The 27124-nt window shown below is 44.3% G+C and overlaps 2 protein-coding genes across 3 annotated transcripts in view; one reads left to right on the top strand and one right to left on the bottom strand.

Annotated features, from left to right (window-relative positions):
- The window catches only part of shisa9a (shisa family member 9a), a 48736-nt gene extending 28688 nt beyond the window's left edge, over positions 1-20048 (bottom strand). The window contains exons 1-2 of the mRNA XM_056365409.1: positions 19074-20048; positions 18195-18301 (exon numbers count right to left, since the gene is read on the bottom strand). Coding sequence (XP_056221384.1) covers positions 18195-18301; positions 19074-19588 — 622 coding nt within the window. The 5' untranslated portion in view covers positions 19589-20048. The remainder of the gene's footprint in view (positions 1-18194; positions 18302-19073) is intronic.
- cpped1 (calcineurin-like phosphoesterase domain containing 1) overlaps positions 16760-27124 on the top strand; it is a 33390-nt gene continuing 23025 nt past the window's right edge. Inside the window, exons 1-2 of one of the 2 annotated variants that reach the window (XM_056365412.1) lie at positions 16760-16940; positions 25299-25517. In XM_056365412.1, the coding sequence (XP_056221387.1) occupies positions 25364-25517 (154 nt within the window). In that variant the 5' untranslated portion in view covers positions 16760-16940; positions 25299-25363. Of the gene's footprint in view, positions 16941-21580; positions 21804-25298; positions 25518-27124 lie in introns of those variants that run through there. The other variant, XM_056365410.1, reaches the window with a different exon arrangement.

Here is a 27124-nt window from a genome sequence, read left to right as displayed (position 1 = left end):
TGATCCAGACTAAAACTCAGAAGGTCTCCGTCTCATTTGCCTGAATTTTGACCATTTCTTTGAAGGTGCGCTTTAATATTTTAAAAGGAGAAAAACAAGAAAGAAAACTATGAGATGCAGTTGAAAGCTTCAGAAGCTAAGCGAGTTGGACCTTTGAGCTTAGATTACTTTGTGAAAAATGGCTAATTACATTTTCACATTTTTATTAAATTAACTGCTGGTAACTATGTTCTACACGGAAGACAGCCGGTATCTGATTTTTAATAGAGGCTAAACTCTGTATCAGTCTCACCTTAACACTTAATCCAGCCTCTATTATCCCGCAGCAGCCAGACTGAAGTCGGGATTCTGATAGTGTTTAATTAGTGTAACCTCAGAAATGATTCTCCCTGCGGTCTCTGACCCACAGTCTGCTCCTCTGGCTCCGCTGAAGAGAAGCTTTATGTTTAAAAGCTTTAGTCAGCTGCACCTGGCCCTTGGGCTTGAATCCCTGGCAGGTTCGAGTGTTGGAGCACAGCTGTGAGGGGCTTTTTTTTTCTCTTGGCCCCTGCGAAGACAAGACGGGGGGGGGGGGCAACATAGAGCAGATCTCTCCTCGCTCATCCCTCCGCAGCCAGCGGCGGCAGGATGAGAAATGCACGACAATAATCGCTGAATTCAGGCGAAGCGCGGAGTTGAATGCGAGCAGTAACGGCTTAGACTTCGTGCAGTTCACACGGCATCAGAGCGATCTAATCAATCCTAGACCGCAATTACCAGGCTTGTGTTTGTTTGGTGAAGAAAGAAAGAAAAGGGCCTCTAGGTGCACGTCTAGAGAGCGACAGTACAAATAAACCCTAGTTACATACTTTATTTTTTTTTCTGGCGTTGTCTGGCGGCGCAGCAGCTTGATAACACGACGCTTTATCATCATCTACAGACGCGGTTTGTTCTGCTCGCAGAGTTTATGACATTTAGAAGTTTCCTCAACAACAACATACTAACCACAATCCGTTCTTCTTCTTTGTTTCTCTTTCATGTCTTCCCGCCCACCCCCCTCCCTCCCTCCCTCCCTCCCTAAAAGCCACAAGACAACACATCAATGATGGAGTGAGTCAAAGCGAGGCGGCAGAATAGCCTTGCATCCTGCACATCGCTCCATCTGTGAAGTAGATAATCTGTCTCATGCTCCTCTCCTCCTTTAGCTAAAAGCACTGATTTTGCCTTCTGTTCGCTCGCTGGGGGTGATCTGGCGGGAGGTTGTTTTTTTTTCTTTTTTACATCACCGAGGCTGAGATATGTTCTGGGGTGTGTGCTTGTGCGTGCTCCTCACTGGGCCGTGCAAAGTATAATTTGCTTAAAGTGAATGTGATTAGGTGCTTTATTGTAGTGGCATTAGTTCAGTAGCGGGTGAAGGGCCACCGCAGGGCCGGATTGAGAGGCCTGGTGTTTAGCGTGATCCCTCTTCTCCCCTCGGTCTCCTTCTCTGCCTCTGCCTTGGCCGCCATATGCCTGTCTGATACGAGCGCATGGTAGGCAACACACGCCTGTTTATTTGTGTACCTGTTTATCTGTCTCCTCTTTCTGTCCGTGCCTCCTCCTCCTCTTCCTCCTCCTCACCGAATCCCCTGCTCTCTCCGTCCATCTGTTGTCAAGAGCGTCCTGAGTATTTATCCGCCTGTCTCTCTGCCATCAAGCTGCGTCTCAAAGAGCAGGTCAGCACACTTTGACTACACTCACGCACATAACCAGAGGGGCATCTGATACCTTTCTCCCGCTTTTTCTGCAGCTCATGAAAGATATCAAATTTCAGGAGGGTGGGGGGGATATTATTTCAGGAACCTCGGAGTGGCCCTGAGGGATCTCCGCACTAAGAGGGACGGATTAGCCAGCTAGTGAATCCCACACTCCACAGCAGGACCTGCCTATTCATCCACAAAGATGCCCTCCGTGATTTTCTATTATTAGTGATATAAACTAAATACAGCACTTATTGATGTGTGCCGCCTCCCCCCCCCCCCACCCCCTCGGCTGATGGAATCGACTGGAGCAAGACATCCATCCTCCCTCAGAGAGTTTAGGGATGCAAGTGAAAAAGCGAGAGGGGAGAGAGAAAAAGTAGGTTACAGAAGAAAGACCGGCTGCCTCGCTCCATTTGTAAGCAGGAGAACACAAACACTGGCAGGGTGCAAAGTGTACAGTGTGTGTGTGTGTAATTGTGTACTGTGTAAAGGGTACTGGGTGAATGTGCCTGTGTGTTGCTGTGTCTTTGTGAGAGAGAGAGAGAGAGAGAGAGACAGTGGCCTGAAGAACAACAGGAATAAGTAGCATATATTGACGGGTATGTGAGTAGATGTGTTATATGCTTTTGCCTGTTTTCTCTCATGAATGGAGGCACATTCTCACATGGCTGTTTGCATTCATCTGTGCAATAGTTTATAGCGTCTCTCCGCTCAAATACCTTTTGTTTTTTTCCATGTGCTTTTGTGCTTTCCTTTCTTTTTTAATATACTGCACTGTATATCTGCTGAATGCTACTTGACGGCATTCATGCAATGGTCTGTGCAAGGCAATGGTCCTGCAGAGTGGCAGTGTAACTGTCGGCTCTCCTGCACAGCTCTGTGTCTTGGCAACAGGGAGTGTGAGGGAACCAGTGCGAGCAGACAAAGACGCCTCCCTCCGCCTGACGAGTTGCTGCAGAACGGGCGAGGCAGGCAAGAGATGGCTTCTGTGCAACAGCATGGGGGTAAGAAGTGGGTCATAAGGAAATCCCCATATGGACGACCCCCCCTCCCCCTCCTCCTCCTCCACCACCACCACCACCAGCACCACCTCATCCCACTGGGCATTGCCTGTACTGCCAGCAGCCCTCCAAAAACTAACCCAGAGCCCCGAGCGAGAGGCAAGGAGGGGACAAATGCTTGGCTACATTTATACTGAGTTGCCAGTTTGTTTGGAAGAATTTCAGCTTCAACACAGATTGTACAGCAAGTAACAAGCTGCACGTCACGTGACCGTGTGTGTGTGTGTGTGGAGGACCGGCATTTCGTGCATCAGTTGGTGTTAGTCAGTGTAATCAAAGCAGCAAGTGTAACTGAATGTTGGAAAGGGCACGTGAATAACCTTGGTGCTTTGGGATGTGGCGTGATTGTTGGCTGGTTCAACATGGTTGCCGCTTTTGGCTTTTCAAGTGCAACTGTTTCACTGATTTACCGAGAACGGTGAGAACAAACACACTGCAGCTTGTGGATCAGTGAATCCTGCAAAGCAACAGACGACCACGACCAAACAAAACCAGGAAAATGATTTTATTTGTTTTGTATAATTATAAGTGGAATATCTCTGGGTTTTGGTTGTAGGTCAGGCAACACAAGACCACTGCAGAATTCACCTTGGACTCGCACTATTCACTTTTTACTTCCACTTTATACACTAAACTGTTGATCGATTAAAAACATAAAATAATCCTCACATTAATTGATAATGAAAATAATCGTTAGTTGCAATCATTAGTGTTGTGCAAAACAGTTGCTTGGTCAAAAACAAAAAGAGATTTCCTACTTTTTACCCCAGATATCGACCGACTCCAGCATCTTTTTGAAGGTGTGGAAAGATCCATTTTTACATGGCACAGTATCATATTTGTACAACCGAGAATCCTCGAGCAGCCAAATACATTTTCTCTGCTCTGAAGCCCTTAAGACGTGCAACAAACCGCTGGGATACATACACATAATAAATCAATAGCTCGGTGTAGTTCAAAAAAACAGTAGTGTCTGCAGCCTGATGAGGGTTTTCCCTCTTCTCAGGGTGGTTTTTACTATGCATGTGTACTCACACACTAAACACATGCTCAGACACATAAACACTTTTGCACCCTCTGCCTCATACTCATGTCTTCCCAAATGAACTAAATCTAAACTGGTTAATTATGAGATTCATCGCTGTTAGCACCTGTTAGGTAATTAATGCCAATCACTGCCTTCTGGGGAGGAAAATGATCCTCCATAAAAACACGGTTTAGCTAGCATCACTCTCTGTCTCTCCCTCTCCTCTCATGTTTCCTCCTTCCTTTCTTCCTCCCCTGCTCATTACCTTCATCAACCTGTGTCGCCCGCGCCTGCTGTTAGCAAATCATCCCAGAAAATAAATAAGCGCCGATATAAACAAATGTTGCAGCGACGGCCAGGCTCATGGATAAAGCAGTTGTGGGATTCCATCAATCACAGATGTGTAGACAGTGTAGGAGTGCGGACGTGGTGATGGAGGAAACCTGAGACGTCGGTTGGCAAACACGATCGGAAGAGGGTAAATAATTTAGGACCGAGCTAATGCTGCGATGGTAAAGGTGGTTCTGGACAGAGTGGTGGTTGGGCGAAGCGGGCTGTGCCGCAGTTTCTCAACTGTATTTTGATATTCAAAACCAATAGTATTCTATAAAAATTTTAAGACGTGTGTTGCAAATTTAATCCGAAGTCAACCTCTTGGTATTAAAACATTCACTCCAGGCCTCGCCGGCTGCAATGAAGGTTACTTCAGCATGTGTTTGATTTTCCTCTCAGGATTGATATTGATACATGTCTAGCAGGTTGGCGGATGTGCACTGTAAACACGTGCTTCTGAAGATAATGACGATAATCTTCTTTCCAAACACTGGCTCGTACGAGAGCTGCAAACAGCAATTGCTGGCAAATAGATAAGCTATTAAAGGTGCTGCATTTTAGCATCAATAAACCATTAAAGGCAAACAAGACGTAAACAAACAGATTATCACAAAGAGGATTGGCAGTCTCTGTTGGGCAGACAGGCAGGTGAAAGCAGACTTCTCATCTCTGGTGACCATCAGTTTCAGAGGCTGAAAGGAAACTGTTGCTGGCAGATTTTATCAAGTGTGGCTAGGAGTGGGAATTAAGCTAACATTAGCATCATGAGCTGTTTGAAAACGCTTTCTCTTTCCAGGTGACTTGTTTGATGTAGGGGGCTTAAATATGTCAGCTGCTGGATGGCTTCATGTTTAATATAATGCTATGACTATAGTTAAAGGGTCCCTCGCATAAAGTTGTCATCCGGGACTAGTCTCCACACGGGGGACATACTACTGTGCGGTTCTGGTCGTGTTTCTTTTAATGTAACTTGTAACCCTACAAGCTAACGTCTAACGTCTAACGTCTCCACTTCCTGTATAAACGTAAAGCCAAAAGATCTCAGATATGGAAATCACAGCTGTCAATCATAAATAATCATGACATCACTCCCACACACATCAGCATGATAAGAACTTTCTTAAACACAGAAATCATCTTTAGGAGAAATGTGTTTGACGTGTACTTGGATTGTACTTTGGCGCCGTCATGTCGTCCATATACAGTCATTGATTAACATTTGGTTATCACAGGTAATACGCTAGTTAGCTGGTCATGCTAACGTCGCGGTATTCTTTACACCTTTGTGCTTGTGTTTTTGTTTTTGTTTATGTTTAAATGCAGAGTATCTCTCCTGCTACAGCCTGACGCACACGGCTTCAGCACAGTTCGACGAGCCTGCAGTTTCATTGTTATCATGCTACGATCGGGCAATCGCTGTTCGGAGGAGAGGTTTAGCAAAGGGTCAGTTGTTTACAAAAGTCAAATGAAGATACGACATTTAATATGACAAATTCTGGATTAACTTTCGTATAATTTAGCGAGGTAGATATTGTGGGTCAGGGGACGCAGTCATGCGTAAATGTAATCTGTTGCGCGGGCAGAGCTGCATGGAGTGAATTATACATCATTTATGGCTTTTAACTGTTGATCTCAGGGTGACGCTGAGCCTGGTGGAACGATGTAAACAATCAGAGAGGAGCAGAGGACGAGACGGAGAGAAAGAAGTATGGGATGGGCGGAGAAGAAGTGACTGGAGATGGGGATGTATTGGGGGTGCAGATTAAAATCAATACAAACATACGGCTGCACTAAATGACTCAGGTACAGCAGAATGAAATTCAGTATGATGCTGAAATAACACGAGGAGCAGACAGGTCGCTAAGACTAATGTTTGCACTCAAGGCCACGCATGCAAAATGTCACACTCAGGCCGACCTACTGCACAAAAGAACACGTGCATATACATATGCACGTACGTAATGGGGTGGACAGAAACCTGAGTTGTAGACTTGCTGGACTGTTTAAAGAATTAACTTGAATCAAGTCCTGACATTTTAAAATCCCAGAGAAATGAATAAAACAGCATCAGGCAGACTTTACACAGCCACAAACCTTGAATATTTAATTATTAGGCCAGTGCATTAAAATGACTTGGTCTCAGTTTTGTATAAAACACTATCACAGCTACAGGAAATTCTTAAGATGCCATTTTAATTTAATGGTAGGCATTTAGAGACCTGAAAGATTGCGCTTACCAAAGTAATTACTAAGATCGGGGAACACAGCAACATTTCTACAAAGTCTGTTGGGCAATAAACTCAAGTGGCAGCAGACGTGTTGGTCTCTCTCATTGCACTGGAAAATTGTGTGCACACAATTACGGCAAGTACGGAGGGTCACAGTTTAATTGTGAGAGAGGAGTTGGTTAAACATCAACAGCACAACCAAATATAAATATGCAAATATATGCACTGTTTTTAGTATGCAGTACTTTATTTGGTTTCTTTTCCAGTGTGAACCCACTACATAGTATAAACCTGCTTAGAAGTAGTTTACAAAGGAAAGTGTTTTTACCCTTAACCTTTTCTCCAAATAAAATTAGTCACCCTGGGTATTTGTTTGAAGGTCCCAAATTGTATAAAGTGAAATTTCCATGTGTTTTTTAAATTTTTTTTATTATAAAGCAGGTCTAGGTTCTATATTAATACTGTGAAAGTATCAAAGCCTCAGTCCACAGAGAAATGTACACAGCCTGTATTCAGAGACTGAGCCTTAAAATGAGCCGTCAGGACTTCTGGAACTTTGTGATGTCACAACAAAGCAGTCAACACTCTCAGGCATGACAGCGCACCGACCATCTCTAGAGAGAAGTCTGAGAGAGGAGATGAAAAACTACATTGAGATGGTTCCTAGTTCTAACAACCACAAATATATCTTTTTATGGATCAACACTTCAAGTAAAACACAGGAAAAGTGTAAAATATGGGGCTTTTAAAGTCTAATTTGAAGCCTGACTGTTTGTCAGTATTTCCAGATTTCAGTCTTTCATTGGGTTTTAATGTGTAATGTCATTATTACCATCCAGAATTGTGGCCAAAGCTTTTCAAAGACGTATGTAGTAATAAACCCTAAAAACAAGCTGGTAGAAATGATACTTTGGGATACAGTAAACACACTCAAAACTTCACCGTCTACTCGCTTCTCATTGTCTACCAGCAAAAACATGAAATCCATGTCTCTCATCTTCGACCTGCACGATACAAGACTGACGCAGCCGCCTCATTCACATCGATGCTGTTTGTTCATACATGACATGCAGCACACACACTCGCCGGCGTCCCAGCGAATGGGGACTTTGCACACAGAGGAGCTTTTGACCAATTCAGGACTAAATGACTGTCAAAGCACTGAAGCCACATTCCCATAACAGAGGAATGTCGCCATTGTGTGCATGAAGGCGAAAACGCAACAGGGAGCGTTTGTCTGAACCCAATCTGCTCTGTGTCTTCCTACTTTCATATCGGGAGGAGCCTGAGAGATCGATGTTCTCAGTATGGATTTCCTCACTCCATCTTTTCGTCAAACACTCTCAGCCTCCCCGCCGTCGGCTCCATTCTGATCTCTCTTCCTCAGTCGCTCTTTTCTCATCTCTCAACCTCCACTTGCACTCTGCCCGTCTCCTTTTTGTTCCCTCATTTTATTTCTCTCTTTCTCTGTCTCTATCTTTCAGACTTGGCAGGTACGACTACTCTCCGTCAGGCGCTGTATATCAGAAAAGGAAGGGGGGGGGGCACTTTCACATCCCCTCTACTTCCATTTCCCAAGATTCCTAAGGGGGACTGATTCAATCGCGGCCTGCTGGTTAGGTTGACAGTGACATCTAAGGGTACCGCTCCCTCTGGATGTCTGTCTCTTACGCTTCTGTAGAATTCCTGTTCCTCCTCTCCGCATCACTCGCAACTGCCAGAGTGAAAAAAAGTACCTTTCTTGTGTGATCTGAGATGGTTATCCGGCATGCCGCGACGTATGGAGCTGTATGATTATAGGCCGCGGGGTAGACACTCGAGGGAAGTCGTAAATCTCCATGCAAGAGTTACCTACTTACCATCAGAGAGCGGAATAAAAGTTGAATGTATCATCACAAGCCCAGTACTGTGTGTCATACGTTACTGGGCAGCCGCTGAAATTAATGCGCTCTCTGATTTTCCAATAAGGTAAAGCCCGCTGGGATTATGAAGCTCATTAAGTAGCTTTTGTGTGCAGACACAGTGGCGTGCTGCTGCCTGTGATCTGATGAGAAGATACTGAAATGGTGCATTTGCATATACAGGATGCATGGCCAATGAAAGGGCAGGAAAACAATCCGAATTTCCATATTGAATCAACAGGATCAAAAATGAAAATCAAGTTTACTTTTGGCAAGAAATCAGGTTTGAAATTGATAATGCAACATAAATATTATTTATTCATGTCTGAGGCTTAATCAAATGCGTAGACTTTTAAAGACGCTTGCATTCTTCTAGCGACTTACAGACGCATAAAGATTGCTAATTAACATTTTATATCTCAATCCTTGAATTCTTGCAAAAAAAAAAGAGTAAAAACAACATTTAATGCTGGATTATTTCTTGGCTGGGAGCGACGACTTCTTTGAATCTTGTCATCACTATGAGATTGCTAGGCAACCAGTAGCTGTTTTCCCCTTTATGCTAAGCTACGCTAGCTGGCTGCTGGCTGTAGTTTTATATTTAACATCAGAGTGGTATCTGTTCTCTCATTTAACTCTTGGCAAGAAAGCAAACAAGCATGTTTTGTAACATGTCAAACTCTTCCTCTAATGCTGTGAAACTGGGTCACCATTGCAATCCATTGTAACTGTTGTTAATTCAAGCTGTCTGCACAGCTGTCTTCCCTCCTTTACCGAGGGAGCGAGCTCCGTACTCACACTCTTTCATACTCTAACAATAGGTTTTCAGTGGATCAGTCCTTTAAAAGATTTTGAGCCGAGAACATTTGAAAGTCTCGCTGATAAAGTTAAGCATTCAGTCGGTGTGTTCTCCTTGACTCTCTTCTTTGACACTGGAGCGATTCTTGCTGTGCGATGCTCTCACTAACAGCGTCGGGTTATATGTGGATGAAATAAAGAAAGACAACATCTGACCTTTCCTGAGAGAAAAGCTCCCAAAACAAACAAAACCCAAAAAATAAAAAAATAAAAAGCAGTTTGATCTCCCAGTCTGAATCCTCCAAGGAAGGAGATTTGTTGTTCAGTTGTAGCCTCTACTCATTTGCAGTCTCACAGCAGAAGATAGATTATGCAATGCACCAATCCGCACGTATTTATCAGCACCTTCTAAGCGTGATGCATACGTATAGTGTAAATGGCTACACACACACACACACACACACACACACACACACACACACAGAGACACATTTCTGATACTCTGGGGAAAAAAATGGTGAGAATCTCGTCTGGAAACTGCAACAAAAACAAGACCAGGAGGAGAAAGAAGAACAGACTCTGTAACCAGCGACTGCCATAAGAGACAAGAAATGCCAAGAGAACGGGCAACAGTAGCCAGAAGCCGAGGGGAGCTGAGAGCAGGGCGATTGCTGCAATTCAGAAGGGTGGAAAACAAAACTCCTTCTCTGTTTTTGTGAGGCGTTCCAGGCTGGTAATTTGCAGGCGGGCAGACAGGCACAAGATCTGTCGGAGTGAGAGCCCAGCATCGTGACGCATTTCGCCTAGCCACATGTCCCCTATCCGTGGGCCAGCGCCCAGCAGGATGATGGGAAGGGGTGGTGGGAGCGGGGGGCTGTAAGCCTGTCCACGAGTTTGTGTGTTGCAGTGTTTGTGTGTGTCCATATGTATGCATGAGGATGGCGGGAAGGCTGCCAAAGTGTCCCTACCTCCTCGGGGGCAGGGTGGTGAGCGAGCCAGGCCATACTGAAGCCCGCAGGCGAGCGAGAGAAGGAGCTGGAGCTCGCTCTCCCAAGACCGCCGTCTTGAGTTTGGTGATAGGTGTGTATGTGTGGGGAGGGATGGCATGGATAGTGTGGGTAGTGCATGAAGAAGGGTGGGGGTGGGATGGTGGTGGGGGGGGTGGGGGTTCATGATTGTGCTTCCAGCATGAGCTTTCCCTGCCTGTGACTTAACATCGCTGGTGGCATCAGTCAGCTAGCCAGGCAAATCTGCTACCTGCCCTCAGGCCCTGAGCGAAACGCAAGCCTGGCACAGAGTGTGTGTGTGTGTGTGTGTGTGTGTGTGTGTGTGTGTGTGTGTGTGTGTGTGTGTGTGTGTGTGTGTGTACATGGAGGCTGTACATGTGTGGGCGCTTTTTTTGGTGTCCATATGCATGTGTGTGCATAAGGATGAGAGAAGAAAAAAAAAGAAAAGGGACTTCAGCACTTTAGGGACATGGGAAGTGATCTGTTGCTTTGGCTGGTTCACCCAAAACAGACTGTTCTTTTTTCAAAGCCAAGACTTTCAACACACACACACACACACGGAGACGTGAGTGGCACAGCGTAGCTCCTATAATACTATTAGCTTATCTGTTACTTTTATCTAACTGTTTAGCTTCTCTGTTTGCCTGCTAACTAGTTTTGAAGAACTCTCAATCTCAGCCTGGTGGTGAGCAGGTGTTTTTAAATTTTTTTATCAAATTACTTCTCCACCCTCCTCTCATGTGCCCCCACCCCCAACCCTCAGAGCACAAGCACCACGGTTGGGAATGGTCGATGTACAGTCTTCCATGAGAGGAGCACTTCCACTGTGAACACTGTCAGATCACAGCTGGAACACTGTTGGAAAGTGGCAGGAATATATATATATATATATATATATATATATATATATGCGCTGTTATTGTTGGCAACACAGGAGATTAGAGCTCCATTTCCCCATTAGAACCAGTATCAAAAGGAAAACTGTGACAATAGCTGCAGATTACTGAGGATTTCAGACGCCGTGTAACACAGCTACATGTTAGGGGGCATAAATAGAGCTATAATGCCACTATGTAATTCAGCTTGCTTCACTCTGTCTTACAGTGAGCTTGTTATTGTTAAAAAGGATCATGGCTGTTCTCTCAATAGCTCCTCCACTGCAGTGAGAACATGCGTCGAGCGTAGTGCCTCTTGAAACTTAAATACAGCCTGAATTACAAAAAAAAAAAAGAAAAATCCTCAGCTTGAAAAGCATTTGCAGTTATGTTCCTTAATAATTAAATTTTTGCGTGAATTCATATGACGGAAAATAATCCTAATATTTGCAAAAGGCTTGACTCATTAATTTGAATAGTCGATTAAGAAGAGTCAGTGTAGCAGTTAATTAGAAACCAGTGGTGATAACCACCTGTTCAAACATACAGATGGGAAGTCTGTCTCCTGATCCCATGACTGCCTGCCAGCGCTGTTTCATTACAGATAGTCCAACGTAAATGAGACTGAAATAGATGAAGATAGATGGATGAAGCATCGCTCTCCGGATCTGACTGAAGGGCACCGCAGGTTGTTTATTTTTTTATTTATTTTTTCTGCAGCTGACATATGCGCCCGTGCATGTGCCTGCACGGGCGCATATGTTGAGCATGTAAGTGAACACAGACTTGGACACTTGTGCGCACCCTGCAAACACGCACAGACGCACACACACACACACACACACACACACACTCACACACCCACACAGGGAGACACAGACATAATTACCTGTCAAATGCAAGATGTGACTTCCTGGGAGTAAATGAACTGATTAATATTCGTGAGGAGGGTGGGTGGGTGGGTGGCAGGAGGGAGGGGGGTGGGTTGAGCTGATTAGAAGTTAAGATATTCACTGTCCCTATTGCTTCTTTTTTATTACAACACCAAAATGACAAGATGGGAAATTACACAGTGGAAGATGCAGAACGCTGAGGACAGAAAGGTGATGAGCGGCGTGCGTTACACCTCTCGCTCTGCTCTTTAAACATACTCTTCGACTTCTGTCCACAGAATGAGAGCTTGTTCCAATTTACATTTACCTTTTTCACCAAGAGCCTGATGCTCAGGAACAGCAGCGTGACGCAGCTCCGGGTCGTCTGCTGCTTCCATAGGATTTTGGAAAGGAAACTAAGGGGAAAAACACACTTTCCTCTGTGTCTCTTTTCTCATTTTCTCTAAATCTCTTTGCCTATTTTCTCCTGCTGGTCCCACTCACTCTCCCTCCCTCCCCCAGGCTGTGTTGACACCTCCCTGGCCCAGGCCTCCCTCTGTGTCTAAACTGAGTGAATGTCTGCCGTTGGTCGATGCTTTCTGGCTGTGCCGCCCCAGAGCCCTAATAAACAGGAGTCTAATGGCGTCCCCGTGCTACTGAGGGGACTCGCATTAAGATAATTAGGCAGAGAGAAGGTGCAGGAATGAGGCCCTGGAGAGGAGGAGGAGACGCTGCTGATGTTTCTCCGAATCTGAGCCTGTAACTTTCTGTTTCTCTGTCTTGTCACTGTAGCCCAATTTACTCCCTCACTATATATATATATATATATATATATATATATATATATGGTGAAAACAATGTAATGTATGATGATGAGGTAGGCTATTCGGACCGAGCAAATCAAGTGTTATGAGACAGATTGATGTGTGACAGCGAGGAGAAAAGGTGTATTGTGAAGAATGGAGAGAATTCAGGCAAGTTACAACATGAGGAGTGACGTCTGATCTTTCACCTGCTGCCAGATAACAGCATGGACATGTGCATTATCATTTCTAAATCCAAGAGGCTGAATCCAAATGTCTCCCGAGACGCAGTTCTGCTAACGGGCGAATGGATCTCAGCAGCTAGTTAGTAAGATATTAAGCAAAGCAAGTGTGTTTTTGATTGACAGGCGTCTCTTGACAGTTTCTTTTTTGATACTATTTATATTTGTGATTTTCTTTCTGCAAGAGCCATTCAGTGTATTTACTTTCAGATTATTATCTTGCAACATAGACATTTTTATTGGTCTGCCTGGATTCAGATCGCCTGCCTTAAACACAAGGGATTCACAGAACATGACGCACGATTACAGGCATGAGGAAGCGTGCATGTGGTCAAGCGCATTGATCTCATTGGTAACAAGCGCAGAGTTTACCGTTCACTCTGCTGCAGCTGCATCGGAGCTGCTAATGCGAACAGAGCGTCCTGCTGCTGCTGCCGCTGCTGCTTCACATTAAAAGAGTGTGTCTGTCTGTCGCTGGTTGAACGGGAGATGTTGATGAGAAGTGTGGACACAGAAGAAGACAGCGCTCACTCTCTGTATTTGTTTCGCTGTTCGTTGGAGAGTTTCAGGCTCCACACTCCTCAGCAATGGAAACCAACTTTGCCTTTCACACCAGGCGTAGCATGAAATCAAATCACACTTTATAAAGTTGCTTCGGACTGACCTCTTCACTGATACACCGCGCAACTGTTGGATGTCAGGAAGCCAGTATATCATTGCACAGCCTTCCCAAGGAGTAATATTCTGACCAGTGGTTAAGGTTTTACAAAGCTACAGCTGTAGGCTACAGTCCGTTACCTGTGTCACTCAGATAATAGTCAGCCAATCAGAGGAGAGATTGACACAAAACACCCTGTTCTTGCTAGAGAGAGAAGATGTCAAACTATTTTGAGATTGTCTTTGGTCCTTAAAACCACAAATATACAGTATCTTCATATGGATATCAAAACTTAGTGCCAAAGTCTTTGGGATCACGAATTAAATCTCCACATTTTCGCCCAAATTTGAATAAACTGTCTGGTGGTGATTGGTACAGCCAAATCCAGGGTGACGGACATTACGTTAAGTGTGTGTATGAAAGGTCCGATAAATAAGTTAGTGTGTGTCTGTGTGACTTGATGTGTTCCTCTAAGCAAGCAGCGTGAACTATGCAAAGTATATCAGATTAAAAAATGGATCGAGCATACATTTTCCTGAATCGGTTTGGATCAAAGGAAACTGGCTGTAGATGTAGTGGAAGCTCGACTGTCACTGCAGCGGGCTATGAGCCTGAAAGACAAACTCAGGGATGGAACTTCAACTGCACCTGCTTTTCTTGCCTGTTTGAACACGAGGACAGAAGCTGAGCTTCAAACGGAGCTGGAGCTGGAGTGACGCCTCACAGATAACTACCTCCAGCTCTGTCATTTTCTCTCCCTCACAGCCGCTCCCTGCTTGTTTCCACGGCCGTGTGTAGGTTCACAAGCTGGAGCTCCTCTTTCCGCTCTGACACTCCGCAATCAGATGTGACACACTGAAGGATCGGATGACAGCCGGGAAGACAAGGTCACACAGTCACCTACTTTTAACGCACAGCTCCTTCTGACAGGCCAACATACACTTGCACGTGCACACAGTGTGTGCGCGCACGTGTGCACCTTCGCTCGCTCACAGACGCGCGCGCACTTGTACAAACATACACAGTGGCGAGGCGGAGCTGGAGTATTTTGCAGACAGGGCCTTTTTCTCGTGCCTGTGCAATCTCAGAAGCAATTACCTATTAAAATTTCATCCTTCCCATCTCTGAATGTTTAGGAAAAGATTATAACTGCTGGGGAGGTAATTAAGCCTGCAAATGGTGAATTGAGTTGTGAATACAGAGCACTGTGTGTGTGTGTGTGTGATTGTGTGAATAGCTGTGTGTGTTTTTGTCTTAATAAAACTAACAGCGCTGCCCACCTAAAGCTCTTTAGTGTGAAACCCAAAATGACAATTACAGAATTAAAAGTGCGATGTTGGTCTGGAGGAAGTGCTCGATGTAATAATTCACGTTTAACCACGATTTTCCAATTAAATTTCACATCTAACATCTCCATTAGATTATACAGTAAGAGTAGTAGCAATGAAATTAGCTGCTGCTTTTGTCAAGTAGACTCAAACACTCAAGTCTCCTAGTGTAAATGGCAATGGCTCAGGATGTTTTCACAGGTTGCCATGGCAATCCAAGCGTGAGCTTTAATATGAAACATGATATATACAAAGGCCTTCAGAGGTTCAGAAATCAATCAATCTGGACGTTTGCCACCAAGATCATTTTTACCATGCGCTCTCCTTCCCCGATCTCATTTTCTTCTCTTCCTCCATTCCTCCCATCTTTGTCTCTTCGGCCTCTTTGATGCTGAAAGCGAAGAGACTCGGGATTTTCAGCCTTTTAAGGATTCAAACAAAGTCTCTGGGTTTTGAGATGACATGAAAGTCTGCCAGCCGACCCGGCTGGGGAATAAGGTGGGCTGGCATGGTTCTGGTTCGCAAAGCTACCAGAGTGTCCATTTTTAATATGCAGCAGGTTTTCGGGGGGCTCATGCTCGATTCACATGCTGAACCTCAGGCTTTTGTACTGCTAACTGACAGTGTCCGTCTCTCACTTGCACATATGATAATGATTATGACTTATCAAGACACAGCAAAGCACACGGTGGGAGCAGAGGCTTCACTCGCTGTTCTAAACCTCTGCAGACAAATAAACTGAATAAAATGCTGCAGGGGAACCGTATAAATGCTACGCAGCGCAGGTTATCTCCGAGTCCTTTACAGACAAATAGCATTCTGTGACTGACACTCGCATGAGGCCCAAAGGAATTTCCTCCTATAGCAGCGGCAGAGAGCTGCCAGACCAGATTCATTGATGCCAGTAATAGGACAATCTGGCCATAAGCTATAATCAATATGTGGTTTGCACTGAAAAATAGATTTTCCAGCACAATCCTGCGCTATAACTGTGCAAAGTCCCCTTGTGCAAACGTACGTGGTCCTTTCAACCTGAACACTTATCTTTACATTGCAATTAGCACTTCCTCATTCTTCTTCTCTCCTTCCCTCATGTGTCGTTTGCATTCAGAGCGACAACTGCACTGAAAAATCATCTGGGCCTTTTCGGTCTATTTATCTTCCGTTAATCACTTAAAACAAGAATAACATGTCCGTATCCTGCAAAATCCATATCTAATTCCTCCTACGACCCCTCCCCACCCCCCCCCACCCCGTGATAAATTGCCTCCTTCGCCGACTGAGGGGACCCATAAACCCATCAGGTGGCCGTCGAGGAGGATCCCGCCAGATCATAGAAGTTAATGACATTCCACATGATTACCCACAAGCCCGAGGATTAAAGGGTTCAGAGGAGCAGGATCCACATTGCAAATAATAATGGCTATTTCACAGCGGCGTCCTATTGGCCAGTCAGGTGATAGGCCACCACGCTATCTCATCTCTCCCACTGTGAGGAGAGGGGAAAAAGACTCGCGCGGCCCCCGACCCCTACTCCAAGCGTTAGTTATCTCTTTTCACGTTAATGTTTTTTTTTGTTTGTTTTTTGAAGACTTGGCCCCCCTCCTCTCTGAAAGCAAACCTTTTAAATGAATACACCCCCGTCCCCGTCCCCGTCCATGAGCTGCGCTCTCATCATGATGTTGATGGTGTCTGTGGGCGTAGTGCTTCATGCTGAGTAGGGTTATGTCACCTTGTCGTTAGCAAGGGGAGCTGTTGTAGGATTACATATTTATCTCATTCTCACAAATAGAAGTAGTTACTCAACCCCCCCCCACCACCACCACCACCACCTTACATGTACACTTCCTCGCTTCCTCTGTTGATGGTTTCCAAACACAAACTGTGAACTGGAGGGAAAAAATTTAGAGATTTGGCGACGCTGTTGGTGCTATAAACCAATCAGAAGCTGTTCTTATAAAAAGCAACAATGGCATGAAAAAAAAAAACTTCTTTTGTTTAGCAGCAAAAACATTGTGAAAACAAGTCAGTTTGCTCAGACTTCGTGCTGCCAGGTGGAAAATTCCAAAAGAATCTCCTCCAACTGGTAAGTCTTCTCACTTTTCATGAAAACACAACTTAAAAACTCAAACTCACATGAAATAACATTGTGAGATTGCTTATTTTTTTCTTGCCGTGCACCAAAGTGATGAAATGCACTCAAAAAGCCAAGCAGCAGTCTTTTTGATGTGGGAGGATTTCAGCTGCAGTCAGATGGAATTGAACAAGGTGCCATTCATGTATAACTCGATAGCAACACAAGAAATGAGGGTAAGAACAGTGCTCCGACTTTAGAAAAGTCGGTGCAGACTCCGAGTGTCTCGAACGCATCATTTGTGTTGAGATTAATCTTAGATCTGCTTTTTTTGTTTTGGCACAAGAAACAGACGGACTGGAGATGCAACTCTGAGGGAATGTGAAGGCTGCGTACCCACTGTTCCCATGATGTGTGTGTGTGTGTGTGTGTGTGTGTGTGTGTGTGTGTGTGTGTGTGTGTGTGTGTGTGTGTGTTTTTGTTGTGTGCATTCATCTGTTTGATCTTCGGTGTTAAAAAACACAAAGGAGCTTGGTACTGTAGCAGCCCACGGGACGCAACAGAAATAGATGGCATTCATGTGCTCTGTATTCTACCCCCACCACCAACACCACCACCCTTCAAACTCCCAGCCAGCCCCCATCCCAATCCCCCTACACACACACACACACACACACACACTACCACCACTTCCTCACCGACTCACACACACACTCCCACTTCCCTCTTTCTCTCTCTCATTATATCATGTGGGCATGAACCAAAATAAAACGGTGAATACGGGCTGGATTTGAGAAGCAGCAGAAAAAGGCAGGCAGATATTCTCTTTCGAGCGTGTTATGAAATCTGGCCGGTGTGCGATAAAACAAAAACCCAATGCTGTCATTTGAAACAAAATAGGCAAACGCCTGCAGGGATGTGTGTGTTCTCCCTCTGCACATACTCTGTATCTTTGAGGATTTTCTGACTAACACACCAGATATGAGTTTTGGTGAGTCCAGCTGAGATGACTGACTTAATCCCAATCCCTCACATCCCTTACATCACTGCAAAAGCCTTCAGAGGGGCCTCTGACACCAACCTGGACACATTCAAGTCGCTTTAAATAAGCAGCTTTTTTTTGCTGACACACACACATGCGCTCGCACACACACACACACCCCACCCACACTTCCATATGCTGCTTTAAGTTATACTCACAGTTCACAACAGCCACTAATGAGCTGTCCAAAAACGAAAAGAAAATATTTTAAACAAAAAACTCACGGAGGTTTGTGGATCTGGAAACATAGTGCTGGGAATGCATCCCCAGGGCCTCCTCCCCCCGATACTGCTCACCTGGACACCCGCCCTGCAGCACACTGGCCACGGCCCTGTCAGACAGACAGAGAGAGGAGAGGAGAGACAGGGGGAGGGGAGGGGGGGCGGTGATGGATGAGGGGTGCAGACATGAGGAACTGTGCATAACACGGTTAATTTAATTATTCAGTTGGGCTGCACCGCTGCACAGCATCTTTTCATGACACTGTGAGGTGCAGCTGAGTGTACACTAAAACAAATGTGATTCCCTGATGAATGGAAAAAAAAGAAGAAAGATTTTGTTTCATTTGTGCTGTTTTTTCTTTATTGCTGCAGTCATTGCACATGCACTCTTGATTATTGCATTACACTATGGAGGTGTGTGAAAAGCATTTTCACCGATCTCAAATCAGACACACACGATGGAGCGCAATGCCGCCTTACTCCAGTGAAGGAAGCCGCCCCCGCCTGATGAGAGTGGCTCACGTAATGTTATATCACAATGGATGGATAGACAGGAGTGGAGAAAGCGTGCAGCATCCACTCCTGTTCACAAAGAGTCTCCACATAGAAGAGTTGTTCTGGTTGCCCAGAAACCACAGCCTGGGTGTGGACTATGACAACACCGGTGCATTTAAAACAAGTTGTATCTTTACAATGTGATTTTTATTCTCATGATATACTTCTATATTCACACACAGAGGCAGGTGAGGGAGTGAACGACACGTTGCGCGCTCCAGATCCCTCCGTGCGTAGGCTACTACTGCAAGTCTCTTTGTAAACAAGCGCACCCGACAGAAGCAGAGGGAGAGAGAGGATGGGAGGAACAGAGAGTGAGAGACTTACCTGGACATGTTTTCTCTCTGGGGCCGGTGCGCCTTCTCCAGCCCCAATTTGGTGAAAATCCCCACAAGAGCCATAATGGCCACTACTCCACATATGATGTAAACGATTAAGTTCGTCTTGTCTTTGGTGCTGTCGTGCATCTTGTTCATTTTGTTGTAGGGAGTCTGCCCGGTCTTCATCCACACCGGAGTGTCATAATTTTTACAGGTGCTCTGGTCCAGCCGCGAGTGCTTGTAGGAGCAGCAGAAGCGGAAGCCACAGGTGCCGCAGCAGTACAGATAATTGCCCGTTTTGCAGATGAACGGCGGGTCCCACTGGCCCATCACGTCGTAGTAACCCCGACATTTGTCCTCCGTGTGTGGGGTCTCCTCGGACACGCTCTCCTCCTCCCTGGAGCCGTTGGAGGTCGAGATCATTACGAATCCTCCTAACAGTCCCGGCTCCCCGTCAGCCTTGCACACCAGAGCCATAAGTTTGAGCAACAAGAAGCCGAGGAGAAAGTATTTCCCTCTCATTGTGCTCTCCCCTCCGTTCAACTTCACGCAGAAACGAAAAGACTTGGAGAGAGGAGGAAAGGCGCGCGGTCATGATATGCTGAAAAGTCCAGAAACATACATCCAAACAGCAACGCACCGTCATCCGCGCTGATGAACATCTTTACTAACATATCATCATCCAAAAGAAAAAAAAAAAAGAAAAGAAAAAAACGCAGAATAAAACCAAATCTCCGTGGAATGCACTTGACTTAGTCTGACTAACTGCTCCTCAACGCGCGCTCTCTGCTGCTCGCCACGTCTTTCCAGAAAGGCATCTGCGGGCTCGGATCTGGCGTTTTCAGGAGTGCATCACTTCACATATCCATCGGTGCGCTCTTACGCACAGGAGTAGGCAGAGACACGAGCCGCACGGAGGATGAGAGCGCAGTGAGCGAAGAGAAGAACCGAGGGTGAGAGAGCCTGGTGCGCAAAAGGAGAGGAGGAGGAAAACAGGGAGAGGGAGGGAGGGAGAGAGGAAGACTGCGAGGGATGAGGACAGCGGGTGAGAAAAAAAGAAAGAGAGAGAGAGAGAGAGAGAGAGCCTTTATTGTGAAATATGAGAAAAGCCCCGGAATACGCACATCACTATTTTGTTTTGCCGTCGAGGAAAGGCGTGGGAGACACCCCCCTCCTTTTTTTTCCCACTTTACGCATTTTCAGTCGTAGGTTGCAATTGTTTTAAATCACAAGTAGCTTCATGTGTTACAATGGAAAGCTCCTAAAAGCAGGGGATAAATTTAAAAAAAAAAAAGGCTCCTTCACCAAAAATGTTGCCTCAAGACATCATGTCTATCGATCCCTGGGGACTTTCTCCAAACGTTTTTCACGTTAAAACTCACCCAGATGCAGACCTGCAACAGACGGGCCCAAATAAGAAGAGAATTCATATGTTTGTTTGTTTGTCTTATTTTCTTCTCATCCTCAAAACAACTTGCACAGCGCTTGACACGGATTTTTTAAGATGGGATCCCAAGCCTCAATCCCAAATGGTGCATCTACGATTGTAAATGTTTGTCCCCTAAAACTAATATATATATATTTTAAAAACAGTGTTGGCATTTTGCAAACACAGTAGGCGTAAAACACAGTGTAAAGCTAGGAGTCAGTTTTCTATTTAGTGGATATATCAAGTTCTTCAAGTGCAGTTGTTGCAGTTTTTCGTCAAATAAATAAAATAAAACATTCACGAGCAAAAAAGGTTGATAACCTTCACCTGCAAATCACACATAGCCTAAAGATGTAAAAAAAAAAAAAAAAAAAAACTGGTCGATATAGATTCATGTTGTGGTTAAAAAACAGACCTTGAAAGACCTTTTCAGTCAAATCTTAAAAATATTAAAACAGCCAGATAAACAGTTCGCCCTCCCTGCCAGGAAGAGGATGGGTGGTTGATGCTGGGGTTGGAGCGGCCTCTCTCCATGGTGCTGAAAGATTCCAGCCTCTGTCCAAGGTCCCTAAGTTTTGGGTGAACAAGTAGCTGCGGGCGATCACAGGACCCCCTGCAGTTTTTAAACACAATGCAAAAATGATTTGGACTCCAGATGTTCAGTTTATAAAGGTTGACGCTTGGCAGATGTGTTTGCTTAGTGAGAAGAACCACCTGCTCGTAATGCTAATGTTTACAGAGTAACCATGGAATTGTGGGAAAGTTTGTGAATAAAAGCATTATTTTTTTTTTTTTTAATTAATTTTGAAATATCCCGCAGCACCTTCATGACCCGGTGCCTCCCCGTGGTGTAGTTAGGGATTCACTCGGAGAATTAGGCTAATTCAGTATTCATTAAGAAAAAGAAAAAAAGAAAACTATATTGCAGGCTATAACTACCTAATTAAAAAAGTAAACATTAAACGTTGTACCTGGTTTGCTGGATCTATACCTGTATGTGAATGCGCTGTTGTCTCTATGTATGTTAGTGGGACCTGCGTGTTGCTGGCACACTGGGGGCCGCTGCAGCGAAAGTCACAGACTCACAAACAGGCAGCGTAGTCGATCCCCGATAGTCACCAGTGTTAGCTAGCCGCAGAGCCAGCTGGAGCTACACAACAACAACAACAACAACAACAACCAAACAAACTTGCTTGGAGGCTCACAAGTGGTTTTCTCGGACAACTCGTTAAGCAGTGGGTCTTATGGCTGAGAGCGTGGATATCTTTCTCAGGGCAAAACATCGGACATTCAACGGACTGACTGAAGGTAGCCGACTGTTTTAGCCTCTTCAGTTAGCCAACTTACCGGCTAACGCATTAGCTAACGCGCTGTGTAGCTTGGCTGTTATACAAGTTGTTGCTGTTGGCTACAGGTCAGTGGTGTGACAGGGCAAACGCTGTCATTTGACAGCTTTTGTGTCGCTGTGTTTAAATAGCCGGGTCACCGTCCTCCACTAAAGCTAGGCTACACGGCTAGCTTGCTAGCTTGTGTAAACAAAATAAATCATCGGTGCTGTGTTGTGTTGTGCTCTGTTTCAGTGATGAATCAAATCAGCACAGTGCTGACGTCCTTGTTGTGGTTGTTTCGAAAGTAATAGCGATCATTTTTAGTGATTTACTGTGGAATAATTCAAACTCTACACTAAAAAGTTATGTTTGTGTCACAACCTGACGCCCTGGGACAGGCTGTTGTATCACAACTTGAATTATTGTCTCTGTGGCTAATATAAAGTTGAGTAAATTAGCTTCAGAGGGTTGTCTGTGAAGCTGTGTGGTGCAGCCTTGCAGTCAGAATATTCAAGGATTAAAAACATAATCACTGTGGCGAGCTCAGTTATGTTTTCATCAGTTTTTTACCTTGATATCGGCTTAATTCTTTACAGCCATGTATAGGAAAACTGTTAGTATAAGGGAACCCAAGGGAAAAAATTGAAATGTCAAGTATTTTATTATTTGCTGCAAAAGCAAATCCCAGTGCACTTTCATCTCAAATGATGATTAGCTTTGTTTGGAGCGTACCATCTGCCACCTGAGAAATCTCTGCGATTTATGTTTGAAGTTGTGCTCACACAGCACAGACACACAAGGCTGCTGCCTCTCATCTCCTGTCGCAGGATCCATGTTGACTCCTCCAAGTCCTTGTGTTTTTTTAATTTCTTTTTCATTCTTCTGTGAAACGGTTCACACATCTGACTCCAGAGAGAGAGATACTGTACTATAAAGTATATTCAGTGCAACAAAAAGCCTGCAGGATTTGTGTGAGAGTGCCTTTCAGATTCATGAAATCTTTTCTGATCGTGCCTGTTGTGAGGAGCACTAACGAAAGAAGATGGTTAATAACTCAGGAGCAGGACCAACATGCATGGAGATGTATATGCACATCTACATGTTGTGTGTGTATGCAGGTGCACACTCCTGTGCATTCCTGTGTGACTTGAATACATTCCTTTGGAAAGAAGAGCAGGTTTTATCTGCTTGCTGAGGTATGTATTGTTAGGCAATGATTTCCATATACAAACACTCATAAGCTGAGGCAGAGTTTGAAAAGTATTCTGCTGAGCTGCAGGAGATCAAGATGAAAGTTTTTGATCTGTTTAAAAGACAGATCTAGTCAAAGACTGCTGAGATAAAGTTAGGAAACTTCACTTTATTCTACAATGGTCATGGCAGCTGGTTTAAATTCAGAATTCATCAGCAGTCCTCACTGTCTGGTCAAAAGTTAAGATCAAGGCCAGGCTAGTTTGGACTGACGGTATTCTAAATAATTTGGTTGAAGAGATGATGACGATAATCATAAAAGTAGAATGTGTTTTCCCCCAGTGGTTTCATAAATGTCAATTATACCAATGGGATCATTGTTAATTTTACATTTGTCTAGATCCCAGGAGCAACACACTCTTTGTGACTCTTTCTTTTCCTATCTTTGCTCAAGTTTCTCTAGAGGACGGAATTATCATAAACTCATTTGGGAGCGCGATACATGGAGAGCATGTTAAACACAGAGGATGCTGAACAGCTACTAGCCCCTGCTGAGTGTGAGTGAGGGGATTTGTGCAGATGCAGACTCTCCACGCTGACAGCAGTGCGTAACTACAGCACTGCTTCCACATCCTCCGGAAACGAAATGAGTGGAGCAGAAAGCTGTTGTTTACACCTGCTCTTAGCATCTGCTCTTAGCATCTCTCCATTTCCATATCACTTTGCTGGGCTGTCTCTCATGTCCTTCATGTCATACCTTGTCATTACCATCAGCCAAGCAGCGTTGAGTGGCTGCTTCCGTTCCTTACATGGAGAACCAGGCGCAGATTGCCTTGTCAATGAATGTTTGAGGGGTGATTAGATTGTAGGGCCCTTCTGTTACGTAATATCAGGATTATGTAAAACACTTGTTCTTTGCCATTCATTCTCTGACATGTAGCTGTTTGTTAATTATTTAGCATTGGTTACTCATGAAGTGAGTAACACCCCCCCCACCCCCCACCCTTCACCCCCCCCCCCTCCTCGTATCTTCAATTCCCAGTCTTAAATCCTGATCACAGTGCTTTCAACAAATAAAGTGTTGTTTGGATTCCAACAATGACTATAATGAGGTTTCTACATGAAGCTTTCACAGCAGGCCTTATACCGCTGAATGACTAATGCTGTGATGACACCTAATCCTTAAAGCTTTTTATTTTGCTGCTTATTACTTTGTGCAGTGTTCTGTGGAAGAATCCCGTGACCTAAACCTATTGAAATGAAAATATTCAGATGCTGCCAGAAGGAGACGTTAATACCAGTTAGATAAATAAGAAGATGGGCTGCTAGTAAAAGTTGTGTGCATTAAATGCTTCGGCGAACGAGTTTAAATTTGAACTAAAGAGTTCTAACGACTACACGCATTTCCCATTAATAGACTAGAGCTGCAACAATTCACTGATTAATCAACAGATAATCCATGTTTATTTCAGTGTTTTAAATGTGAGGATTTTATCCTTTTCTTTGTCTCACGTTATAATAAACTGAAACTTTTTGGGGTAAAACACAGAATAAAAAACAACAATTGAAGACATCATCTCGGGCTGTGGGGATTTTTAATGAGAATTTCACTATTTTCTGACATTTCAAAGACAAAACGATAAATCGAAAAAAATAATTGCCAGACTAATCAATAATTAAAGCAATTCATAGTAGAAGCCCTAAAGCTGACACTTGTTTTTCTTGTATTTTTGAAAAATACATAAACACACTAGCACATCAGTATTAATTGCTGTTTTTTCCATAAATTTGTCAACACTAAAAAACCATTTGAAACAGTGAAGCTAATCAGAGTTAATTTGTTTTTTCAATGTTTGGTAAATGCTGTGAAATTTATAGCTGTATTAACTCTGTCACCTCAACATTAATAAAGCTGCATTGATTGATTTGTTTGGCCACCAGAGGGCAGTGCAAGAAGAATACAACACCGACACTTTATCACCTTTTGAAGTTGTTTTGGCAAACCGTAAAATTGTTGAAAGCAAAACAATGAGCTGAAAGATGCTAAAATGCTGTGGAGAGCTGATGCATAGTCAGGTGGTTAATTGAGAAACACCCTTCTAATAACATTGCAACTTGATCGTGTGTTACTCTAAAGATATTAATGCCGTCGCCATTTTTTTTTTACTAACAACATAAGTTTTCTGATTCAGCCTTAAATCATTTTCATTGCGTTGTTGTCTTGGTAGTAACCAGAGTGTCTGTCTCTGTCAACACAGCTATTAAGTTTAGTTTTTTATTTCAGATGCAGAGCGTGAGTGGACGGGACCATTTTGCTTCATCCAGGCCGCGGACCCACAGCTCGGGCTGATGAAGGCCTGGAGGGACGGAGACTGCGACGGCGGAGGAGACGAATGGGCCGAAGAGGTTGAGCTCACCAAGCAGGCCGTGGAGGCCGTTAACCAGCTCAGACCCAGGCCGAGGTTCATGGTGCTGTGCGGGGACCTGGTCCACGCCATGCCAGGTAGGGATAGAGCACATTAAGCAAAATTGAAACCCACGTTTAAGAACTACATGCGAGGATTACTGCTGCCCTCCTCCGTCAAAATAAAGACGTTACAGTTGAAGCTTTTCAACTGACGGTGTCAGTCTTTTAAGAATACACTCTTTTAAGCTGTTGGCCTGAACAGGTGTTCAGGGGAAGCACTGAGTGCGGGTCCTGCTGTTGCATTGTGATGCGACACTGTTTGAAGTACATTGCTTTTTTCGCTAAACATTAAAATACTTCTCCGAGTGATAAATTCCTGCTGAGTTCTGAGGGCTGTACTATAGCAGCACATGCTTACTATTGAAAACAAGCCACAGCAGTGAAGAGAGGCGCCCAGCGGGCACACAGCCGTATGGACAGTAAAAACAAAATATTGGCATCAACCAGGGTAGCTGCCAATTATCCGCCTAATGTTGGAGGACATAATGTGAACTCACAGATGCCAGTTGTGTGAGCTTTAACTCTGCTCAGGCTCTCTTAGTCAAAACAAATGATAAAGCAGCAGCCCAATGAGTGTTATCTCATGGCATCTGGTACCTCACGCAGGCTTATGCAAATGCTGCACTTATTTTCAAAGTGTTTGAAATGGCTCTCCCTAATGACTGATAAAAAACAAAACTGTTTAGAAACACGAGCTTTGATTTCACACACTATAGGCTGTTTCACCAGTCACATTGTTGTATGCCTCATTTGTATTCAGCAAAAGACACACAGTTCAGTGAGCAGTGCTGGACGGCGAACAGACCTCCTACTGAAGTCATGAGGCTGCTAACTATACGCATGATGCAGGTTTTTAATGAGGGACATCAGATTCACTGCTAATCAGTATTTCTGTTATGACTAAGAAGTGATCTGGTGTCTGACACTAACAGTATGGATCTGGAGAAGATTTATTGTAGGCTCAGGCAGGAGTAGAAGACAATCTGTGCCACCCTCATCAGCTGGTGTCAGCCAACTACACACCAATTACATTACATTACAGTGTTCTATTTAAATACTCCGCTCCATATGTCTAAATCAGGGGTCTCCAACCCCCTTTTCTTCTGAGAGCTCCTTTGACAAAATAAAAAGGAGCTGAGAGCTCCTCGTGTCTTATATTACAGTTATTCACATATCGTATCAAAACGGTCAAACTGATCTCCAGAGCAAAAGTCATCAAATATCAATATCCAAAACTCACATTTTGAACCAAAAACATCTGAAACGCACATCAGACAAAAATCTGAGTCATGGTTCAGTCAGACCTGAACACACAGACATGAAAACACCACTGCAAATAAACCTCTCATAAATCCGCTTAGAAATCGGAGCCAAAAGAAGCTCCTCAGTCCAGAGAAAATTGTCAGTACATCAATGGTACATAACAAACAGGAACTTAAAATAGCTAAGTTAATATACTTAGGGCCTGATTTACTAAAGCGTGTGTAAAAACGTGCGTAAACTTGATATCACCCGCAAACAAACATTCAAGCTGAGCGGTGTGCACTGAGGATTGTGTCTTTCAAATGTGCAAGACAACACGCGCTGTCCATTTAGTACATTTGCCTTAATGAATATGCAATATGGGGCGTTTCTGCCATCGT

The sequence above is a fragment of the Seriola aureovittata genome, chromosome 21 (assembly GCF_021018895.1).
Source record: "Seriola aureovittata isolate HTS-2021-v1 ecotype China chromosome 21, ASM2101889v1, whole genome shotgun sequence".
NCBI classification, from domain to species: domain Eukaryota; kingdom Metazoa; phylum Chordata; class Actinopteri; order Carangiformes; family Carangidae; genus Seriola; species Seriola aureovittata.
The sequence above is the reverse complement of the archived record's forward strand: the minus strand, read 5'-3'. Positions and strand labels throughout refer to the sequence as shown.